Raw genomic sequence first — 20245 nt, 5'->3', positions numbered from 1 at the left:
TTTTCCTCAGGCTAAGGATCAATTGGAATTCAAGGCAAATCCTTAAAAAACTGCTCTTTTACTCTCTTTTTTTTTATGACTTGGAGAAGCAGCAGAAACAAAATTGTCTTTCTCAGGCTGAGAACATGCATTTGCATACACTGGAGAAAGGCCATTTCTGCATATGAGACCTCAGACCTGACAGTCTGCAGTTTCAAAAGACAGGGACTCCACTGTCACCAATGGAGCAAGGACAAAATTAAGTACAAGGATGCAGAATTTTCCCTTTTGTCCTCAAATCAGTGAGACTCCAGTCTTGACTGAGGCACACATCATCACTCCAAGTTTAAGTCCACATATGGGTTTACATTTAAAACATTCCACAAGCCCTACCCATAGGGATCGTAGTTATTCAGCAACAATCCAGTTTGCCAAGGGAACTATTTCCTACATGGATATGAATGTGATCAGATCCACAGTGTGCCCAAGAGTAAGAGACATAACAAGAATGAATGTATATAATAAACACAACTCAGAAATTTTATAGCATTTCTATTTTCACAGCCTGAAAATATTATATGTATTTTTTAAAGCATCTTCAGCACCTTTCTGGGAAATACGTATTATCTAGTTTATTATGCAAAACTTGTGCTTCAGGTTGGACAGTAATTTAGCCAAGGAGTGTGTCAGCATTTCAGGACATAAGTGACTGATACAACCTGAACCCTTACAGTGGTCTCCAGGTTTCCCTGTAATGAGAGATGGTACATTATAAATGTATTGTCCAACTAGGAATAAAACAAATGGAGGTAAAAATATGAAAGCTTTACCCATTCTCATTTTACAAACTTAATCTAAATGGATGTCCTAATATTCTTCTAGGTGCAATGATAAACCTCCAGCTAGCTAAGAATATTTATTGGGAGGATGAATATCATTATTCCATTTAGATTATTTCAGCATTAAGGGATATGGCTGTTGATAAAGCAGTGTGGTAAGGTTAATACTGCAACTGACAATGCTCTGCCAGATTTCACAATATATGGGAAACTTTAATTAGAAGTTTATGAATGTCTGAAAATTCTCCAAAAGGCTTATCCTTCAGAATGAACTTTGACAAATAGTCAGCTGAAATACGCAGTGATAAGCAGCACTAACATTAAAAGAGATTGCTGATGTGTATTGGTACGTGGTGGGCTTACATCAGTGGTGGCTACCTCCAGCATTTTCACAGCCTCCTGCCTATTGTCTTTGTGCTTCCTGAAATGTTATTCATTTTGGTTTTAGGGAAGTATTATAGTAATTATATCATGGATGAAAATCCTGCTCCAAGCCAGTGAGTCAGTTAGATGTCAGTTATGGGGGCAGGATTTCATTCTTTACTTGATGAGGGAGCTGGCAGCCATCAAAACAGTATTTCCTTGAAATGTGTTAATTTTCTTGATGTTAGTTAACAATGGCTTCACTCTTCTGACAGATGCTGCTGTAAGCCTGCTGGAATGGCAGAGAAGCAGTGATAAGAAATCTGCATCTGAGGATGCTGTGGAGTCTGTGGATGCTGACATTGAATGTACCTGCACCGGTGACTGTAGTTAAGCTAAAAGCTTTAGTGTTGTGCTGTAGACATACTATACAAATAATTGCATTGCTGGATGGATAAGGGAGTGCAATAGCTGTAGTAAAATATTAAGAAATATGCTTGAAGAAAATGCACCTACTGCATTGCATCCAAAGTCAAATGCATTATGTACAGTCCGCACTGCTTAATAAATATGTTGTTCATTAAATAAGTATTCATGTGGTCTCTCTCTTTATTTTTCCCTATCAACAAAACAATCAGACCAACTATAATATTATCCAGAAATTCTGCTTCCTTTTATCTGAAATATAATTACAGCAGTCCTCTCTTAAAATTATGTTCACTAGGTGATGAAAGGAAAACATGATTACAGCTACTGCTAACATTCCATTGTGCAAAGAATTTCATATTTAGCATACTAAACACACAGTAAGCATTTGTTTTCTTTTATGTTTTCTGGTAAAGAGCATAGTCTGTTCTTGGAACTGTTCTGCAAAAAAAACCCACATTTTACTCCCAGCAAGACCATTAGCCTTCGTACATTCTACAAAGGAATGAATTGGACTGCTAGACTCCCACTGTAGCTTTCCAGAGAGCTATAGTGTGTGACACAGTCCCCATTTTAATTTAAATTTTAATGGATGCACTGTTGCTTCATAAGCTAAAAGTATGAATAGGAACTTCTTTTTTAGTTTACCATCTCGTCTTTTATTTTATATTTATGAAAATGATGCCTTAAAAAACTTCAGGGAACAATAATACATCACGTAGCATTCCAAATACTCCAAAAAAGAAATATATAGAAAAATATGTAAGATCAATAGCATCATAAAGCTAAAATAAAGTGCAAGCAGCACAGTTAGACTGTATTTAACCAGTGAAGTGTCAATCTGCTAGCTTTCACCAGACCTATGCAGAAAGGCAATTCCTTCCTGCCCCAGGGGACCAGGAATAGGGGGAGACCTTCAAACCCCAAGCAACAGCCCAGGTCTTCACCCTGAACATGAATGAGCCCTGCAGTGAGCTATGATACGTTTTCCATAGCAAGCAATAGCAGGCAGCATGGTCTTTCAAGAGAAGCTTTAGCATGGGCAAGGTACTGCTGAACACAAATGCTGTCAAAGAAAACACTTTTCTTTTTGACTAAAAACTGAGCTATCAGAAAGACGATTGAAGACTAAATTAACTGAACAATTACAGAAAAGCATTTCTCAGTTCTCTTCTTTCAAGAGCAGAATAGTGAGTAATGTATAGTACTCTTCTCACTCTCTCTAAGTTGCAGCTTGCCATGAACTTGAAATTAGAAAACACTTTTTTTTTTTTTTTTCCCCTAAATGTACTGTGCTTATTTCATTACTTCCAGAAGAAAGTGAGCCATGATGAGTTTGTTCAAACCAGGGCTCAGTGGGCTGAGCTCTGATGCCTGGTTCATACCCTTTGGCAAGCACGTTTCCCTCTGCCTCTAAGCCTCCCTCCTGAGAAGAACCCACAGAGAGGCCTCTTTCCTTTCTACCTTAATTTAGTCTCTATGTTGTATTTGGAAATATATATTGGGTCTGCATGCAGAGAACCAGTGCTCTGTTCAACAGCTCTTTTTCATGCAAGGATGTTCAAATTAAGACCAGTCACATGAGTTTTTGCACTAGGGTTTTTTTGTTTGTTTTTTTCTTGTTTGTTTGTTGTGTTTTTTTTTAAATAAAGCATTCCCAAATTCCCTGTATTAAAGCTGTGTTTAGTAACTCATCAGAAGTACTACACTGCAAAAAAAAGGTAGCCCCAAGCAAGAGGGGACATGAAGAATACTGCATTTCACTTTCCTTTAAAATCACACTACTATTGCACTTGGAGAGACCTTTTCTTCCTGGTATTGTTTTCACTGTGGCTTATGGGAGATTTGCCATTGACTTTCATAGGATCAGACTGTCACCCTTAATCCAACACCTTTCTCTTTAATCCTCTTGTTTACAAAAGAGAAACTTTTGCTAGTCAACCACTTCAGATAAGACAAAGGTAGCGAAGACTACTACTATTGAAGACAAATGAACTTTCATGCTCAACTACTAGAACAGGAATTTTGTAACCGCAAACATCTCTTAGTAAGACAAGCAGTTTTGCTCACTGTAAAACGCAGTCATCTACTCAGAAGCATGACACTAATTAACAATGATCAAGCTATACACTACAAAAAAAAAAAAAATATATATGCAAATAGGAAAATGCCTTCTCCCTGAAAAAATTTACTTTGAAAGACACTGAAAAAAAATTGAAGGTAGAGACTGATCAGCAGTCCTGAATGATATATTGTACTTGTTGAATAAACTAACAATAATACATACCGTACAACATTAAAAAACAATAAGAGTGCCAGTCTGGCCTGTCTCTGCTGAAGTCGCACTCTGGAATCTGCACCAAAGAGAAGGCACCTCCAGCACCCCAATTAAAGGGAGCCACCAGAACAGCTACATGTCTTTTTCTGCTAAATCATCAGGCCTGGGAAAAGGTATCCTGTCCCTTCTAAAACCACAGACATATGCCTTTCCTTCAGCACAAGCTCCACTGTAAGCACTTTCCACTGGCTGTGGTGTTCACAAGGATTAAAGCTCCCAACTGCTAAATCCTGTGTGAGATGGCTTGAGCCTAAAAGTCCTAAAGAAACTCCTAGCTCAGGCAATGTCCCAGATACCAGGAAACAAAGGTGCAAATGCCCCACAATGTCAAAGCACGGGCCAGCAAATTCACTCACCATCATCCTACCAGCAACACAGCTGGTAGGAAAAGCAGTCACCAGCAAAACCCAGGCACCCTCCTTTCACCCCTCAGGCAGGGCACAGGGAGACACAACTCTTATTATTTCCATTTTGAAGAGGCACCCTTCATTTCTGTCCAGTGCCTGTTCCTTAGTGCCTTCTAGCTGAGACAGCTGAATGCCTTTGACTGACTGAAAGACCCCACTGATGTTGCAGCTGTAAAATCCTAATATAATGAAAGTTAGTAAAGCCTGAGGTTGGCAGTGGGCATAGCAAAGCAAAACACAACACTTAGAACCCATTCATTTTGCCAGAGTAATTAAGGGCATTAGCAGTACAAGTGTGAAAAAGCTATTCTGGAGTTTCTAATGCACCACACAGACATTTCCAACCCATCTGGGAGGATACCTGCAGTCCAGATTTAAACCTCATTTGGAAATCATGCCTGTCCTGCCTTATAAAGCAAAGCAAAGTTATATAGCCTACCGAGTATTAAAATGTGTACTTCACAGTCTGATCTTTTATGCTTTCTTCATTTCTAGTGCTTCTCAATGATATGAATTAATGAACTCTGGACTTCCCTGTAGTAATCAAGGAGTATGACCTTGCAATTACAGTACACCAGAATGGTTTTTAAAAAGAGTGTCAAAAAAAAGATTCAGGCCTAAACATAAGCCAGACTCGAGTCCTAAACCTGCCTTTGCAGCTCTGTAATGCAGTTTTGCATGAGGCTGGGGATTTCTGTGCCTCATTCTCTGCATCAGAAGGATATGACTACTTACCTACTTGATGGAGTCAGAAATGCTTATGAATTTATAGCCCCATATGTCTCTTGCAAGTTCTCCAGTGATTCTAAACATGAAAAGTAAATTTTTCCACTAGATCTTCTAACCACATGAGTATATTTTATTGCTAAGTTGAAGGTTTTCATTTTCAGATTCATCCAACTGTAAAATAACTATACATTTGGAAAAAATCAAAACAATGTACCTAATTTGTTCATGGTCAGCTTTGGTTAAACCTTAGTGGATTATTCATAAAAGCCTAGAATTGGGTCCTATTATTACAGTGGGATAGGCAAAAGGCTATTGGAGACACAGTCTTTTGTATCCTAGACAAAAACAACAAACCTTTTGTCCATCAGACCTGGCTCTTTTGATTCATTAATTTAAAATGACACAGTGACTCCCAGGAAAGCATGGTCATTCTGCTCCAGAGAAAGGAGCTGGAGCGTGATAGAAAAGGACAAAACTCTTAATATCAGACCCCTTCTGGAAATGAAATGCTTCCTCCACAGCACAAGCATTAAAAAATAAATAACACATACAATTCTAACCCCACTGGAGTCAATGGTTAAACTCGACAGAGCTAGGCTTTTACTCAGCATGTTTGAATGACTTATTAAATGAACTTTAGTTGTCCCTAAAAATAAATGTACTGCATGGATCTAAGTGCTGCTGATGAATAAGAAACCTCAGGAATCTAGCAAATACAGTGGTTAGGGCTAAAACCAGAGACAGCACAGAAGGTTGCAAAAGAGAGTAGCTATTAGTAGCCTTTCAAGTTTATGTTGAATTTTAAGGTCTCTCATGCCATCTGCTGGCTTTTTTGTTTATTAACGATGTTTTAAAGCTTTTTTCCCTCCAGATTTATTTATAGATCTGATACATTCCAGGCAGTTTTATATAAATTCTAATCAAGGTCTTGGGGTGGATTTTTTCCCTCTAACCTCCACACTTGATTACTATGTTGTTTTTTTTTCCCTGTGAGTATATTACAATTCTATACCTTTCTGAACACCGTTTCACTGTCTCTGGAGGAAAAAGACATTGCCTAAGACATTCTCATTTCTGTTATTGCTGGATAGGCAGTAATTACATTGCAAGCAGGGCTAGGAGAACAGTTTACTAAGAAAACCCAAAGCTGTTTGAAAATAGTACTTACAGTTCTTCCCCAATCAGTGTGAGAAAGTTGTTATTTTGGTACCTAAAAAATGCTGTAATGTACAAAAATCTATTTATTTTTCCCTTGCAGCTCACTTACCTGTAATTCACAGTGAACACTTACATATCCTAATATTATTAAGTTTACTTTCATATGGGTTTTAGGAAGCAGGAATTATATCTAGATAGATCTGATCACAGCACTTCCCTTCATTATCTGTAGCCTTTTCTTCCTCATGTCCCAGTTTCCCTTCCCTATTTATCTGCGTCCACTGCCCTGTTCAGCTTCTCTCAGCAGAACAAAGGTGGGCACCTCAGGACACCTTCACGCCACGCCAGGGGAAGCAGGCGGCCCGGCAGCCATACACCGTGCCCCACCTAGAAGCTCTTCAGGCAGCTTCAAAATTCACATTGCACATTACCCCACTGAAGCTTTTGGAACTTTACAGTCCTGCTTGCTCTCTCTTCTCCCTGCCCTTTCCTTCTGCAGAATCTTCACTCATTGACTGATTCAGGCTAAGGGCCAGGGACGTATGTGACATGACAGTTGTTGTAGAGGAGGGTTGTTATTATTAAGCAAGGCTTGAGTTCAGGGCCCAAAAGGAGCTTGGACATCCAAGACCTCTATAGATTATCCTGGAGTACTCCAGTTGCCATCTGTGTAGCAGGCAAAATGAAATCTAAATCTTTACAGTAGCATCTAACTGGAATTCATCAAGTGGGGCATGTCACTAGGCCAAGTAAACTTCGTTCCTGTTACTCGATAGCCAAGTTCTCCATCATATTTGCCTTTAGGTAAATCACAAGTGCTTTTGTGAAAAATACTAATTGGAGACTTGCACCATCAAATCCCAAGTCCTGTATGAACTCTGCAAGGGTCACTATCACAAATCCAGTGCTGAAGTAGGGTGTTAAAACAACAGCCCTCAAGCTTTTGCCACATTTTGTTTTGTCTCACTGGGTAAAGGGATCACAGTCTTCTTTCATTCTGAAGCTTCAGGGCACTTCCAAGACTCTTAAAATCTTTTTATTGGTAATGAAATTAATTTAAAAACATAGTCAGAATGACAAATGTGGGAAATGTTGTGACTAGCTCCCCTTAAATCTATCTCTGTTATTTTTTTACATTATATCCTCCACATACCATCTTAATCTTCCCAAGTAAAAGTAACTCAACATTCTTTATATGAAACAATATTTAAGTGCCTTGTTTAATAGTGGTCCTAGCTTTCTCTCATGCAGTTGAGAATTTACTCTAGCTTAGAGCTGTCTTGATGCTTTGTTTTCTTGCCAAATGATAAAAAGATAATTAAAGCAAAATAAATAGAGCCAAGAATTTGGGCTGAATAAGATAACACGCTAGATTTCTACTTACATTCTGCTTATGTTGTCAAAACAAAACTATAAATATTCAAGATCTGTTCATGACCATGAGACCTAGGGAATTATATACAGATTAGATTCACTACAGGCTCATGCTGGGAGAGAACTAGCAGTCAAATGCTTATCTCACTGTGACACTAGCCTGTCAACATGACATCAGACTCAATGCAGGCACATTGGTATCTCTGAATGGTGTTTCACCTTTGTGAAATGTGGCTATACCAATTGATGCTAATTTGGCCATCCCTACACTATGAGTCAGTGTCCCCACTGTCTCTGATATTACGAATCGCTGCATTACAAGACCTGACTTCCATGTGTCTGAAGCTGGAGCACAATCTAAGTACTAAATTCCATATACTAAGAAGAGCTAAGCACTACAGGTGGGCTTTAAGGTATCTGTCCCCACCAGCTTGATGGCTACCTAGACTATTAAATAGAAAATGCTGAAGATGTCATTGTACACATCCCATTTCCCAGGGCCCTGGGCTCTCTGAGAACAGGTTTCCATATCTGAAATAATCATCTAGGGTTCGGCAGCTGCAGTGCTCCTTTTGAAACACAGGTGGGGGATAGTGGGGAAGGGGAGAAGTCTCACATCTCAAGTAACTGTTTGACCCATTAAATCATTGTATGAAAAGAGGTGAAAACGACAGCTGTATCATTGAATGTGCATAATCACAGACATTGTGCTTTTGTGAGTCTTACTGATAGAGATTAAGGGGTGTAAACAGAAGAACACTTTGTGTGAGGCTTTTCATGTCTGTATCTGAGAAGGGGCAGAGCCCTGTGGCTTTTCCAGCACTTTTGAGCAGAAGAAAGGCTGTTCTTTCGGATGCTGGAAAGCTGAAGAGATTGTGAAAATTAGGCACCAATAGACTTTGCTATCTAAAGGTATAGAGGTGAGTAATAAGGATTTCAGTCTTGAGTATAAGCACCTACATTGCAGCTAACTTACTTTCCTCTGTGAAGCTGGGCATCAGTCTCTGCAGTGCTACAGCTTCACATTGGACAATCCTGATGCAACCAAACTGAAATGCTCCAGAGGAAATTAATTGGTGACCTTGCCTGACAGACCAAAATAAATCTGGCAGGCAGGCTGCCCCCTTTGCCAAGTCCTCAGATCCCCAGCTGCAGCAGTACGGATTGCACAGCTTCCTGGGGTGAGTTTGCCAGCTCCAAATCCAGCAACCAGCCAGCCCCCCCATGCTGCCTCCTGCCTTCAGCTTGGCTCTGCAGGATCCTAATCATGCCCAGGGCCAGCTGGTTAGCACCAGGCAGACAGGGAACCTGGCACTGCCCTCACCTTTTGGCCAGCTGGTGGATCAACAAAATGGATTGCTCCACTCATGAGAAATGCTGGGATGCCAACACCTCCCTCCTGTGCAGGGTGGGACACAATGTGACAGCTCCAAAGTCCCCCAAGACACCCCTCCTTTTTGCAGCACATTCAGGCTGCTCCTGCAACACTTCTTCAGTCATGCAGGAGGTTTTCAGGTGTCATGTGATGAGAATATTTCATTTATGATTTTGAAAGGGTGTGAAGCCCAAAGCACTAATTTTTAGTACATCATTCAGCATCCCGTTCCAATTTTCTTTTGGTGGGTAGGTACAGACTAGTTGATTTAAAGATCAAGGTTTAGGTTACCAGAACAAGCAAAGCTCTGTGATTTGTATGCTACTCAGCCTACCAAATCTGCAGCTTTACATAAACAAACACCTACAAAGAGAAACCTGGACTGGTCAAGGCAGAGTCATAGCAGACTGTAGCATTTATTGATTTATATAAATTAAGTATAAATATAACAATTATAATGCATATTTAATAAATAAAAATATAAATAAGCATATAAATGCTTTCTTTCAAAGCTTCTACCACCAATTCTAAGGATACATTCTTTATGGTACAAACATTCAAATGTCACCTTCACTCACATGTTGTACATTTTCAGCATGGCACTGAGGAGTGGTTGAAATGTGTGTGTTTTGCTCCTCTCAAATTCTTGCCTTATCAATATCCTTTTGAACAACATTCCTGGCTGAAAAGTCTCATTTTAAAGGGATTTTTTTTCAATTATTTGTTCTGAGGTCAGGTGATCAGGACTGTATGCCTGAACTGCCCCATATATAATGGCAATATAACTATTTTCTGTAATTGCGTTCACTCCTTCACCATTGCTCCAGTCCCCTTATAACAGCAGCTCCATCTCAAGCACAAAAGACCAGCATAGCACTGCCACAACAGCTTACATTTGCATAAACTCTGATAACCTGTGTGCTGTAGACCATGTAAAATTTTCTCCACTGGTAGATGTAAATGTATTTGTTCAGACAAGCTGCCAATCCCACATTTTAGCTCGAGAATTCCTTAATCCAATTAGGCTCTCATTACATGTCCAGTGTTCTACAAGTACTTCATCCTGTGGCAACCAAGACAGTAAAAAGTGGGTTTTTGGAAAACAGATAACAGATGAAGTGGGATCACCCAGAGGCAGCCTCCTTAGGAATCTACCTGATAATTTCCACATTACATCACCCTCGAATTTCCATTATTTCCTCAATAGTTACACTAACAGCACAGAAATCATTGAACCTCACCATTTTCCTCCACATCAACATGCACTCTAGGAAGGAAAAAACAAAAAACAAAAAAGTTTCTTCTGTTGCAAAAATGTTGGTAGTTCTTTTAAAACAGTGTGAGAAGTAAAATACATAGCATAGTCTGCTGCCCTATTCCAGTGAGTCAAGTCTGAAAACTGCAATAATTTGTCTGAATGACAGACTGAGAGGTTGCTTACTTGGTTATCACAGAGCAATTTCACAGCTACTGGGTTTCATACCCCCTTCTCTCCCCAGAAGATTTCCTTCATATGAAAAGACCTTTCCTACTTCGAGTTCTTCTCTTTGCCTGAATTCTTCATTATGTTATTTGTAAGGCTTATTTTTCCCTTGTTAGACAAAAATAAGGGTTGTACTGAAAGCACTAGGTAATCAAGTGTGTCTCAACAAGCTGAAGAGATTCCTACAGCAAACCTCACTGCAGCCTCCTCTACTCCCACCAGTTGCTGGTGCACTTATCTTCCAGAAAGAGACTTGGTAGTCTCCTCTATGGCCTTGCCTTTGAGGGAAGAGAGCAATGGGAAAGCAGGCCTTCTCACACGTCGCTCTGACCTCCAGGTGAGAAGGAGCCCTCCGTGCATAGTTATATGCTCACAACAGAGGCTGATAAATAGACCGAACTATAAATCAAGGGAGTTATTTAAGAGCCATTGGCTGTGGTCTCTGCGAAGGGATCTCCTCGTCTGACTCCTGGGAGTCCCTCATTTGCAAACTCGCTGCCACTAGAGGGCAAACGTGACCAAGGCATTTAAGAAAATAAATCCTATATTGATATGTAATACATTTAAATTATGGCTTATTGTGTGAGACGAAGCCTCTTTGTATAACTCTACCTTCAGAAAAGATACATTAATGGTTCATTTTACCAGACACACCAATATTAGACACACTAAAAGTATTCATAGTTGGAAGTGCACCAAAACACATTGCCATTTCATTATGTGGCCCTAAAGATCTTATAAATAGGCAGGTCAAACACTCAAGTAAATAGCTAGTATACATCTTGATATGATTCAAACCAATACAAGTTAAAACCAACTAGATAACATTTCACCTTGTGGAAAAGGATTATTTTGAAAAATGTATTCAGAGTAATCAGTTGGAAGGTTTACAGAAAACAGTTAAGATCATGTTTTGGGCATGCCCTAGTAAAGGAGGAGCTGATAAAATGAAACATCTAGACTGAGTCCCTCTGCAAGGCACTTGCCTGGCTTTCATCTCACTCTGAATGAGCACACTGGCAGTTCAAGTCTTATCCAATAGCTCTTTATAATGTCTCCAGGGCCTGTTTCTGGAGTTAGTCATTATCACATAATACAGGCATTTAGCTATTCAACATTAAGATACAGAAGGTAGTTTCTCATGTAACAGAAAGGAAGAAAGTAAAGAATACAGACAATGCCCAGGGAATAACTCAGGTTGTAATTTAAAATATGAGGAAGAAATATTTTTTTTTCTACATAATTTCTTGAAAGGTTTGTGCAGGTGATTTTCCTAATGGAGAAAAATTATAGGTTTGGAAAGATCCTGCAGTCATACAAACCTGCAGAACTGGTATCACAGCTGGCAAGTCAGAAGCTGGCAAGTCTGTTCTCCATTTAATGTAAGTAAAACAATATTTTTATTCAAAGGGAGGTCCAGCTGCATAACTGCAATGACATGCAATTCCACTGATGTCTCTGGAGTTGCATCTGCCTCTGGTAGCAATAAACGTGACCCCCCAGTGTCAGGATTTTATAAAGATTAGCCCAGCAAGCACATAAAATATCAAAAGCTACAGGAAATTTGCAGCATTTTCCTTCAGCTTCTCAGAAGGGAAGTTGTCAAAGTAGCTGTCTGCTAAACATATCATCTGCCTTGCTATAGAAAGAAGGATGTCAACACTGCATGTTAAATCCAACCCTGAGATATATATTTTTAATGGGCAGGATCTGACTTAGATCCCAAATCTCTCTGCAATTACCTGCATCTGTAGGAAAGACACAAAAGGATTTATCTGAAAGAGCTCTCAAACTATTTTCCAGTCTTGCTTTTTGTGACAGAAGGAAAGAAAAAAAATCTTAGGAACATATTTTCAAAAGCATTGTTTGAGTAGACTCAGTTTTAGTTGTTCACATGCCCTCACATCAGTAGCAGTGCCACTCAGGTGCAGTTTGGTCAATGACATTTTGCTCTCAGCCACCACGTCTCCTGAGGGCCTGGTGACCCTGCCTGCAGCCCTCTGTCAGCACCCAGACACCCTGACACGTGATGGCTTTGAGGAAAGAGACTATTTAGAAGGGGGCTAATGCCACTAGAACTACTGCATTTACTACGACAGCCTAATACCTTCAGAAAAAGTGTTAGGGATGATGCAATGTGAATGGAAATGACTGTGCTATCTCTACTCCCTTCCTTAGCCAGGGACCCTTCAAACACAAAAAAGCAGGGGACAGAAATAAAAGAACATTAAGAGAAAACTAGACACTTTCAAGATGGTTCAGCTCAACCAGTGTAATGTGTAGAGTACACCAGTGGTCCTCTGACATGGCCACCAAGAGACACACCATGGTAGCAGGAATGGACCACTTCCTCAAACCACTGTTCACATGGATGCAAGAAGCAAATTAATTCATTCCTGCCAGTATGGACTGTCATCTTTTCACTGCTAGTTTTACTTCCTGCTCAAAGCACATTTCAAACACAAGCAATAATGTGCACCTAAAGCCTAAACTCTGCTACAAGACTGCAGATGGTCATCTCAGGGCTGTATCCAGCCAATATGGTTAATTAATTATGCTATATTAGCCCAAAAGCTGGTCTACAGATGTAAGTCACTAGTGATAGCATTTTAGGATTATGACATCTGATCCTTTACATCCTTTTTTGTTTGTTTGTTTATCAGTTTTACAACTACACAAGTTATTTATGGAGCCCTAATGTGCCTTTTTACAGAAACTTTGTGAATGTCCATAGAAGTGGAGGGGGAAGGAAAGCCAAGTATTTATGGTTAAAGGAATAATTTGCCTTTGTAACTAACCTTTATTCTTTCTTGAGCTGGATTCACTAAACACACAAAAATGGACATTGGTAGGCCAAGGAAGTAAATCTCTGGACAGTGTGTTCCTATGGATTCTTAAGAAGAGCACCCAGAAACTGTTCCTAGTTAATCCAGCAGTGTGCAAGTGTTAGGGGATGAGACAACACATGGGCTGCTTAGCCAGCACACCTCAGTTCCTTCCTTCCTCCTTCTTTCTCTACTTAGACATGAAAATAATAATTTTTAAAAAAAATAAAAATATTAAAGACTGAGTGCTGTAGAAGGTGATTGTCTGAAACTGTATAAACAAGATTTTCTCCCTTCTGTAGGGGAATTCTCAGCTGGGTGGGTAAACTCCTGCCATTTGTAATTCAGCTGGATGTAGCAAGTCATCCTAGTCCTTACTTTTCCCAAGTATCTTTCTCTGCTATCATCAGCCAATTTATTCTGTAACCAATAAGTATAATGTCAGCTTATCTTGCATTTGTAGAAGGGGAAAAAAGACCTTGAAGTGTCACATGAAGTATGTTCTTCACCACCAGAATATGGTGGTCCCTAATGGGACAGAAGTATGACAGAAATGGAGTACCATGGCATTCTGCTTCTCAGCTGATGTGCTCATGTACACAGCCAGAGCATCTTCCTCAAAAGAAGGAAATGTTTTCTTCATTCTAGAGAAAGGATGCCCTGGTGCCAAACAAATGGGCAACCTTCTAGGAACTGTTCCCCAGGCAGCCTCTCTGCAGTTGCTTTTGGTTGAAGACAGCACAAGAATTCAGTTTTTCACAAAGGCATTAGGTAGAAAAGCTTTAATAATTAAAAGAGTGTGAATTAAAGAGATACTGTGCTATACCTACAGTGCCTTGGTGAAAAGGCACTCTGTAAACCGAACTATTATTTTATCAACAGAGTAGACTCCTCACTTAATGGCTCACTAACTGGGCCAGAGATGAGATTCGATGTGAAGAAATCAATTACTCAAAGCAAGAGATTCAGCAAATATGAAATACCTAGTGCTTAGCTCTTAGGATTGCATGTTGTCTTCTGTGGAAGTGACTCGTATCATGCAGGGAGAAAATAACACTCCTGCTGCTGTGTCCAACTGTATCCATAGGAGATAAGACCAAACTGGTGCTTGCTAGCACTAGACTCCCATACTTTAGGGGTTCTTATTTGATTTTTAGTGTTCTCCTTCTGTGTTATAGCTGCTAAATAAATAATCATTGCTACTTTGTATTTCCAAAATGGTCTTGGAGCTTTTTTTTTTTTTTTTTTTTTAAATTCACAACATAAAAGTCAGCATTTATTAGCAGTGGTAGCCTTATTTTGGTGTCCACCAGGTGTATACATCAATCAGGATGACTCTGATGCGCTGCAGAGCAGAAGCACCAAAGGGCATCCTGCAAAATTAAATGGTGAGAATAATGAAGTCCTTCACAATTCCTCTCTGCTCTAACCATTACAACAACTCGAGAGAGCAGAGAAGATATTTTCAGCATGTGGCTATAGGTGCATGACTCTTCTTCAGACAGCAAGCTAGAGGGTAAATGGCAAGAGCAATAAGTATCTATCTCTCCTCTGCTGGAGTGAGTATGATTCATGGATGAAGTATAATTTATTTTCCTACTCGCCAGCATACTGAGGCTTTACTGTGAAATTGCTTCTTAAGTTTTCTCCTTCTCTTCAGTGCTAATTTAGGGATATAAAGCTCACCACGCTGGCTCACTTGTCACTGAAGTGATTTCAGCTTCCCTTCCAGATTCTTGGGGAAAATCTCAGCATTACATTCATCAGCTCCTAATGCAAAACAGTGAATCTGACTCCTCAGAGAAAGGTGCCTGGTGCAGCCAGGAGTATCTGCACAAAAGAGGAGAGGTAAGTTAAATTGCAGGGGAAATCCTCCATTGATAGTGCCAAAGAACTGTATAAGACCTTACTAATTATCTGAAAGAAGGAAGGATTAATATCCCAATTTTACAGGGAGGAAAATGAGATAACAGAAAAAAAAAACTCAGGAAAATTAACAGCCAGGATCAGCCATGGCTTCAGTTTGTCATCCATTCCTGCAGGTGAAGAGCCAATTTTGGGCAGAATCTCTTCTGTTTCGGTGGTAGTTTGTTTATTTGTTGCTATAGAATGAACAGCCCAGAGAAATTTCTCTCAAGTAATTTTCTTCAGAATATCCTGTCGCTTCTCATTTGATTTTTTTTCCTATCAACATGCATCTTTACCAAATAGAACAGTTAACAGTTAATGTGACAGAAAACAAGTATAAATTATACAGAATCATGTTGAAACCAGACTGCCACTTTTAATGCGCTTTTCAAGATAATCTGTCTTTCTGACACACCTTTCTGGCTCTGTTTTGTTGGGGGAAATAATACAGCACAGAAATACACAGTTGAAAAAGGGCAGATTCCAATGCCTTCCTCAAAAAAAGCTATAGCCTTTTTCTACACGTAATTGCACTAAACTTACCACAAGCACATAATGGACAGGAATACAAAATGAATCACAGCAATTCTATATGAAACAGCTGTTCCATGAACTGGCCATGATGATTTTTGACTATATGACTGCATCCGTAGTTTGGAAACAATTAGCCAGAAGCAATTATTTATCTTGAATTGTCACACTTGTTTTATCAGCTCTTTAGGGGGTTCTCATGTAATCATAGAACATGCAGAGCTGAAAAAGTAGGTTTTTCCTTCTCCAGTTGGATCAAGAAATAAAATGCAAATCAGTGACAGCGTGCTTAAATAAAATTTGTACAATCCAATTTCATCCATCATTTTCTTCCATTCCTTGTTGAGACAAAAATATTACATACTCTCAAGGACTCAGGAGATCTCAAAATATTCTTAGTAGTCACACCAGTATACTAGAGTCAGGAGAATGCAAATAAATCTCATCCTTCATTGCCTCATTCTTTCCGCTTCTCTAATTTGCAGTGGTAAATTTGAAATCTGAATAGTCTTACTTTTCAGAAAGCACTGAGCACTCCCCATTGCCTTTTGCAGCCACTGGGACATGTAGCTGTGACATTCAACACCTATGCAAATCTGGGCCGAGTTATCTGCAGTGAGACAACTCATGCAGCTGAGAAAAAGAGTTGCTTTGCCATCTCACAAGGGAATGAAATCTCTGTAGTGAGCTGCTGGCTCCGTTAGGGGTAACTCAACAACATTACAATAATGTAAGCAGCCTTAGAAATAGGCTAAAAGTCATTAGGAGGTTGGTTTTCAGAGCATATCAGGAACGATATATGGCACCGTCATGCGTTCAGGAGATCTCGTTCGGGTTTTATAAACCACTAATGCAAATAAGGCCTGACAAGCTTTATACTGTGAACACATAAATAGATTTAGCATGTGTAAGTCATTGTATAGCTCAACTGGACAATTAATACTGTCCAGAAAAAGAGATGCCATCATAGTATGAAGTGCCTGAGTAATGTGAGGTGAACAGTACCCAGGACAGTCAGGTCAACCTTTCTAATTTCACATTTTTGAAACAAGAATCAAGAAATAAATGACTCACTTATGCCATTAGACTTCATTTTCCATGACATCTGGAGCAGTTACCCAAGTGCAGCACAGCTGCACAAAAGGACTTGTTGCTTAAGTTACCTGGCTGCTTAGGTGTGGGCCACAGCCTCTGGGCAGCCATTCTAATCACTCCTTCTGCAAACAAGGATCACATTTTGGGAAACTAGTAAGTTTTCGGTGTTAACTGCTCAAGTGTGTATTAATAGCTTCTTTCAGGACTGAATTCAAACTAGCCATTTGTGCTCACACAGTTCTTTTAAAATTAACTTCCTTATTCTCTCTATAACCTTTTTTCTCCTTGTTTTCAGTAGCAGCTTTTGAACATGCAAGCAGACTGTTTACCTTTTTGCTTTTTCCCTGTTGAAGCATTCATCAGCCTCCTGTGCTGAATTCACTTGGTCCTGGTGCTGCCAGGCTTGTGTCCACAAACAGCACTAGCACAGCTCCTGCTCTCACACCACTCTTGCTTTCTGGGCACAAAATCTTTTACCGAAAAGCAGCGCTGGGGCCTGGCTGCTGTAGGTGCACAGGACAGGCAGAGCCGAAACGCTTTATCCTGAATGCTGAACACGAATACTCTGCCTCACAGCTCAAGAGGTAATGAAAACTGAAGACACAAAGGGATTTTGCACTAGATTTCTGAAAAATCCAAGCTGAGCTGACAATCTAAGCACCTCTCTGTCAACAAAGGCTGTTTGGGATTTACAAACTAGCAGTCCCTCCTGAAGAGTCTGATTTATTTGGTATGCTTTCAGCAATCCTAATGCATGCCAAGTTTTATTCACAGCCACAGCATTTTGCATAATACCCAAGTAGAGTATTTGCTTAGGAAGTGGTAAACCTGGATTCCAGACTCTTCCCTGCTGAGGAGGGCTGAAACTATGTCTTCTACCTCCTGCGGGAAAACACAAGAGGGACTGGGCCAGGTAGAGCTTACAAAGAAGCACAAACTTGGAACCAAGTGGAAGAGACCCAGTACCTAGTTTCTGCTTCTAACAGTAACATCTTAACCCGAGCACTGAATGTTAGATGGCATCTGAATTAAAAACAAATACAAGCCAGAAATAATCAAGGACGTAGAAACTGGGACCAAGAATACATCACTCTTGGCCAAGCTCCATAATCACTAGGTTAGATAATGATGCCAGTCCCCTTGGCAGAGTTTACTTGCAACGTGCTGATGCAAATAGATTATTTCAGCTCTGCAGCAGCTTGAATGTCACAAGGCTTGTGTCTCCATACTGCCCCTCCATGGCACACTACAGACACACTTTCTTCTCTTACTGCAGCAGTTTGGTGCAAACTACCTTACCGTTCCCTGGGTCAGAGCAAAGTTATACATAATAGTCAGTAACATTAATGTGACTACTACTGCTCCACGATTATTATGTATTTCTAAATTGGGACTGTACATAGCCTTGGTATCCATGGTACTGCCTGCACCTGGAGCAGGAATTCTTTCTGTTTAATTTCAAAAATGTTCTGTGATTACAGCAGTCATCCATTTAATTGGGACATCATCCCCCTGTTTCAAGTTTATTAGATAGCAGAAAAAGGAATGCAAAATTGAGAAGCCCCTGCCCAGGAATGAATACTCAAAAGGATTTTTTAATAAATATCCCCAAGGTATTTTAGAGTAAAGATGATCTGAGAAGGAACAGTAAGATGCTATAATTAATCTGCCCTTGTCTTTATTAACACATCTCACCCTCCCTACAATGAGGATGAGAGTTACTGGACAGCTGCATTTCCAGGTCAGCACCCTAAGATCAGAGAGTATGCAAGAGACACTGTCTCGTTCCTCCTCCCTGGATGGAGCCTCCGGTGTATAGAGGCTTCTGCCTGCAGCCAGGAGTTAAGTGCCTATTAAATGGAAAGGGTACTTCCCTGTGGCTTGTTGAACTGGCTCTGAGCATAGCCCTACTGATTCCATGGCGGTATCAGGGCACCCAAGAGCTGGATACCTCCACCCCAAGCATAAAATATCCTGTATCTCCTCAGAGAATTATCCCTCAATTTTACTCCTATCTAACTGAAGGAGTTTGAGCATAGATGCACTTAAACCTGCAAGGCACTTAGATGTCTTAGGGGCGGAGAAGTACCTAAGATTCAAGTATCAAAGACAACTAGATGACTTCCTAGAAGAACATGAGTCTACTTCAGCTACTTCCCAAGAAAAGCCACTTGCCCAACAATAGTAATGAGTACTTGTTGCAAGGATTAGCTACCATGCAATTTGTCTCAGTGGAAATGTCAGACACTTGCAAATAACCAGGAGATATAGGAGTGCAACATTAAAAGTATGTATCCACAGTTTCCACAATAAATGTCTTTTTTTGACATTAACCTGCCTTTGACTCACAGTCCACAAAAGTTAAATCATTTCCAAGGAAGTCTGTCATGCTAAATGTGCAGTTTTAAAAACTTGATGTTATGGCTGTGCTATTACTGTGCGATGCTAGCACAGCAAGATTAGGGAATCATTCCCAAAACTAGGGTCAAGTTCATAAACCCACATACAGTGCATTTTCTCTTATTATAATTGGATTTTCTCCTTTGCTCTCCTTCCTGTTTAATGCAACATGAAACTCCATTTAATCTTTAGTAAACCTTTCAACTGAAATATAATTTTGATTAATAAAACCTCCATAAGCACAATCACTTTTATTAAGTGTGATGGCAACAGTCAGACACTGATAGTAACACTTGGTGTGACTGGCTGCAGCAAGGTAACCATGGACACTGCTCTTACAAAGAAGAGATAAAAAAATGATATTGCAGCAATTTGTAGATAGTTCTTTTCTCTTAAAAGGGGAAGTGGAAAGAAAAGTTGCAGACATATTCCCTTGTCAGATGCCATTCCTATTATTGGTAATATTAACACTGTTATAGCTTCATCTATGGCACTTGGAAACACCAGCCTGAGGTCAGGGCTACTGAAGTCGGTCAGCTGCCAAAAGAGAAAAGATGGTCCTTGTCATCAAGGCCCTGAGTCAGAACAAACAAGACTACCAAAGATTTATACCTCCAGATACAGGAAGAGAAGCACAAGAAGACAAATATTTAACTGCTATAAAGCATTACAGTCTTATGGATTTTGTAATCTTTGCAGTAACTGTTTTTCTCTATCTATTAAAGCCATCGAAAAGCATCAAATTAGTCAGTCCTACACAGGAAAAAGTATATCCACATCCCTACTAATCTTTTGCATTACTTATAAATTTTTATAGACATATTTTTAATAACAGTTTCTATAAAGACTGAACATACAACAGACTGTTTTGCTGATGTTTTTCTTGTCGACAAAAACATCTCAAGTTCTAGAATTCCAGCAAATTGCATCCTTTAAAGAGCACATCAATTTTATCTGTCCATTTTCCTAACCAACTTGCCTTCTCTTTTTGCATGGGTGTCATAAACTGGTATTT

At 39.7% G+C, this 20245-nt stretch overlaps 1 protein-coding gene across 1 annotated transcript in view; it reads left to right on the top strand.

The window, feature by feature from the left end:
* Positions 1–1772, top strand: part of LOC104396723 (vitellogenin-1-like) — a 42856-nt gene extending 41084 nt beyond the window's left edge. Inside the window, exon 36 of the mRNA XM_010006595.1 lies at positions 1457–1772. Coding sequence (XP_010004897.1) covers positions 1457–1575 — 119 coding nt within the window. The 3' untranslated portion in view covers positions 1576–1772. The remainder of the gene's footprint in view (positions 1–1456) is intronic.
* Positions 1773–20245: the final 18473 nt, after the last annotated feature.

This window comes from Chaetura pelagica, unplaced genomic scaffold (genome assembly GCF_000747805.2).
Source record: "Chaetura pelagica isolate M959 unplaced genomic scaffold, ChaPel_1.0 scaffold69, whole genome shotgun sequence".
Lineage (NCBI taxonomy): Eukaryota > Metazoa > Chordata > Aves > Apodiformes > Apodidae > Chaetura > Chaetura pelagica.
This window is presented reverse-complemented; position numbering and strand designations above follow the sequence as displayed.